Genomic DNA, 4,727 nt, shown 5'->3' with positions numbered 1-4,727 from the left:
ATTTTTCAGTGAACTCTTTCTGTCAGTCAAACACTCTACTCTGTCCCCATCAGTATATTCCTGTTTCACTTTTCATGGTTGCTGAGTTCATAATATAAGAGCTGGAGCTTCAATAACCCTTCTTCAGTGGCAGGTAAAATCATTCAATAATGGGGCCTAACAAAAGCTGAAATGTTGAAGTGGTTCTATTTTAAGCTTTTTAATGGAAAAAAGTGCAATGATAACAAAGCAGCCTCGCCTGACCTCATCAGTGCATTCCATCCTAATGCGTCAACAGTTCAGTGTTGGTTTAGGGGTAAAAATGAACTTGGATGTTTTTTATCACGTCGCCTGTGAGACCTCCAAGCCACACAGGAATAAAACAAGGGAAAAAAGAGTCTCATCACACATATTGTTTATTTTCCTTAGGCTTAGATGCGCTTCCTACCGTGGACGCATAGCAGCTTAAACTCCCTCAACACCCTCAGTGTCTTACCCTCAATCAGATTCAGTACATGACAGTGTCTTCCAAGAAAACACATTTGGAAGCTGAGTGTGACATAGACCTTTCAGCAGCAGACAGGGTGTTAGCGAGCTATGAACAAGGATTTGTCAGTGGATTCTAAGTCGTGTAAAGTGTTAATTGCAGACAGACAGGTCCACGCTAGCCCATCTATCTCCACATCCCCCGTACCTTCTGTTAAAGCCACCTCAGACAGCTCCTCACCCTTAAAAAGAGAGTTCACCCAACTGAAATGAAAATTCTGTCATCATTTACTCACCAAATGTCATACCAGACTTGTATGACTTTATTTCTTCTCCGGAACACAAAAGATATTTTGAAAAATGTCTGTCTTAAAGGGATAGTTCACCCAAAACTGAAAAATCTTTAACTAAACCTCATTTTGTTACAAGCTTGTATGATTTTTTTTTCTTACGTGGAACACAAAATCTATTTTGAAAATAAATAAATAATAAATCCATATAAATACCCCACTGACTTTCATTATATGGACAAAAACAGTGAAACTGTTTTTCCTTTAGTGTTATGTTATTTTAATATCATTGATGCTATTATAGTATTTTTTATAGTTTATTTCAATATTTTATATTTTAATTTTAGTAATTTTATTGTGTTTTTGTCATTTTTATCAGTTTTTAAAGTTTTTTTGTAAGTATGTCCATATGGTTTTTAAATTTTTTTTATTTCAGTTTTTGATGTACAAATGTCGGATTTAGCAACTTGCTCAAATTATTATTTTTTTTTACATTTATTTCAAGTAACAGAATTTGTATGGCTTTTTTTAATGGTAGTTTTAGTTAACTATACCTTGGTTAAATTAATGATCATTTGGTGATTTAACTTACATCTTGTAGATTGTTCCCTCAATAAAACATCTCTCTTTGTTGTCCAACAGCGCCAGTGTTTTACTTTGGAGAAACTGAGTACCATGTGGATGAGAGTGATGGTTATGTCGAAGTCCGGGTTTGGAGAACAGGAAGTGACCTTTCCAAAACCGGAACTGTCACAATACGGTCTCGAAAAACTGAGCCTGTTTCAGCCGAAGGTATGTATCAGACAGATTGCGTATGTCAGTTCCTAGTATTACATGTGCAGACGCTTTCATACATAATTACTGTAAACATGCTTGGTTGATCTAATACATTTTCTAGCTTGTATTTCGAGAAATCTACACCATGAGACAATAATATGTTGCTACAGGCCCCTCAGGCTTCAGCAATAGACAGTGCCAGATGACAAGAGCCCATCCTATGACTTACTGACAAGATGTAAACACGACTAGGTCTTCAGTGCCTCTATCTAACGTGATCTAGAAATACTAATGTTGTGCAAACATCCACATGTACAGTCTTTTGAACACTCTCCAGATTGTTGAAAGGGTTGTCTTCACACAATTTACTCAGACTATCGACTGTCTGGTTCTCGTTGTAGCTCATTCTGGCCAGGAAAGGTCCAGTCGTGTTCAACCACAGTTCATTTTATTCAACAAGTCAGTGAATTTGAAATCAAAATCACCACAATAATAGGCCAGCATGTAACTAAGTGGCAGCTCATTCAAACAATTGCACACACTGCAAAATACCTAGTGGAAAATAATTTCAGTTTATTCAATAAAAAATAAATAAATAAACACTTTGTGAAGGTTAAAACAAATTTGCTTAAAATAAATCCAATAAAATTTGATTAAAACATGAAAAAATCTGCAAAAATGGATTGACAAAATACACTTTAATTATTATTTCACTAGTAATAACCACTGTTATTTATTAATTTTTACTAAGATAATTTCTTTGAAAATGCAATAATACATTATGACATTTCTGATACAACGGTAAATGTATTTAAGGAATGAGTACATAGCACTAAACGTACCTACTGTACATGATATTTATCAATAAAATAATTATTTACAAAGCAAGTCAAAAATATAAAGTGTCACCACAAAGGTATTCTCTCACCAGTCTAGTGTCAGTATACATTTTTTCTTCATTTTGTGGAGAAAAAAAGGTTGGTCAGTTCTGCGCTTGAGAGAGGTTTATTTTCTCACTGTTATTTTACCTATGAAAATTTATTTTTGTGCACTTGATATCTCTGGAATATTTTCTCCGTTGCCTTACTAACATACTGTAAACCTTAACACAGCTGGTGTGGACTACGTTGGGATTAGTAAGAACCTAGACTTTTCTCCGGGCGTCACCATGCAGACATTCAAGGTTACAATCCTGGATGACCTGGGACAGCCGGTGCTGGAGGGGCCAGAGAAATTTGAGCTGGTTCTCCGTATGCCAATGAACGGCATATTGGGTGAACCAGGAAAAGCTACAATCTACATCAACGACTTCATCTCAGATTGTGAGTGATCTTACACTAAACCATAAAAAGGCTAAATATAGTATACAGTTTCATTCATATAATCTTAGACAAGAAAAAAACAAGATTTTGATAAATAAGATTTGGGTTTGAATATAACACTTGTTTTAAGTGCCCAAGGTGCAGTTCCGAGATCCTACGTACACAGGTAATGAGAATGATGGGCAGATATCTGCTGTAGTGTACCGGAGTGGAGATTTGAGCTACAAGTCCAGTGTGCGGTGCTACAGCCGTCAAGGTTCGGCCCAAGTCATGATGGACTTCAACGAGAGGCCGAACACAGACATCTCAACCATTGTCTTTTTACCAGGTATTATTTTTGATTTATTATTAAGAGTGTTTATCTCTATAAAAGAGCTATGAATGAAGTTTTATTCTGAAGGGAATCCATTAGAAGTGAAAATTAGATGTATGGACATTTTTATGCATACTAAACAACAACTCCCAATTGATTGCTTGTGTAGGAGAGGTGGAGAAGCCTTGTGTCCTCATCCTTGTGGATGACACCGAACACGAGGAAGACGAGGAGCTGAGATTGGTGCTGGGAAGCCCCAAGAGCGAGTCTCCATTTGGGGCCTCCATAGGGGCTCAGAATGAGACACTCGTCAAGATAAAGGACGATGCTGACAGTAAGACTTTCATCTCCCACTTTCTCACATTTCTGTGCCGACTTGTGTTCCACGCGCAATTGCTGTTATCTGTCAGAGTCCTAGAAAGTACTGTCTGAACTGTAAGGCAGTGTTTTTTTATTCAGAAAAAATGCAGATATAAAGAGGAAAAACTTACAAAATAGTATGCATTATTTCACAATAAATATTTTAAATAGTATGAAAGAGAAAAATGTAATATTTAAATGCACATATTTGCTAGATAACGTTCTAAGATAAGGATAAATGTATTATGTCAACATTTATAGGCACAATAGCAAATATATAGATTAAAATCTTAAAGATCTGGACTAGAAGCTACAAAACTCTCATTTTGATTTCATGTGCTCTTTAATCATCTTTCTGTTTAAAGGTAATTGGTCCATATCAACCCCGAGTGAAGTGATATTTTGGTGCTGACATACATCTCTCCTTTCCCATGATCTTCTTTCCCCAGAGGCCATTATCAGGTTTGGAGCAACCAAGTTCAGTGTCAGTGAACCTAGTGAGTCAGGGCAAATCTCAGTGGTGAGGATCCCGGTCCAGAGGACAGGAGACACATCCAAAGTGTCTGTGGTTCGGGTCCACACAAAGGATGGCTCGGCTTCCTCTGGAGAAGATTACCATCCCATCTCTGAAGGTGGGTTCAAACACAACATCATAGCATGGTTTTCTAAGACAGCTCACTGGGGAATCTCACAAAACCTCCCAAGGACATGTCTAGTTCATATTTTACCCCATTATCATTATTTATAACTAAAATATATATTGCTCAAATAAAAATAAGCTTATTTTAGGACCATTCATTATTAATATTTGTATTGGACTATTTTAAAGTCTTTTTTTGCATTATTTTTTACTATAGAAAACATTCCCCTTCCACATTCACAGTATTGTTATATAAAAGAATAAGAGTAAGAAGACAGACAAGAATATATACAAAAGAATAAGATAGATTAAAAATATAATTTTCATTACTGTACATTTTTTTTAAGTATTATGCATCATAATAGTATGTGTGTTATGTTTACCTAATTTATGCTCATTTAAATATAACAAGTACTACTGTTGTTAATACTACTATATAGTTATTTTCCATTTACTTTATGCAGATTTAAATAAAAACATGTATGTATAATTGTGTAATTAATTATTATTTGTCTAATTTATGCTGATTTAAATAAAAAATTGTATTTGTATTTTTTTTT

The 4,727-nt window shown here is 35.2% G+C and overlaps 1 protein-coding gene across 1 annotated transcript; it reads left to right on the top strand.

The window, feature by feature from the left end:
• Positions 1–1,397: 1,397 nt before the first annotated feature.
• On the top strand, positions 1,398–4,159 carry LOC107578817 (FRAS1-related extracellular matrix protein 2-like; the record flags this gene model as incomplete). The annotated part of the gene is made up of 5 exons (XM_016264729.1): positions 1,398–1,547; positions 2,645–2,854; positions 2,985–3,182; positions 3,337–3,501; positions 3,977–4,159. Coding segments are annotated over 5 exons (906 nt in total), but the record flags the coding sequence as incomplete, so codon positions are not given.
• Positions 4,160–4,727: the final 568 nt, after the last annotated feature.

The sequence above is a fragment of the Sinocyclocheilus grahami genome, unplaced genomic scaffold (assembly GCF_001515645.1).
Source record: "Sinocyclocheilus grahami isolate Dianchi unplaced genomic scaffold, SAMN03320097.WGS_v1.1 scaffold12135.1, whole genome shotgun sequence".
Lineage (NCBI taxonomy): Eukaryota > Metazoa > Chordata > Actinopteri > Cypriniformes > Cyprinidae > Sinocyclocheilus > Sinocyclocheilus grahami.
The sequence above is the reverse complement of the archived record's forward strand: the minus strand, read 5'-3'. Positions and strand labels throughout refer to the sequence as shown.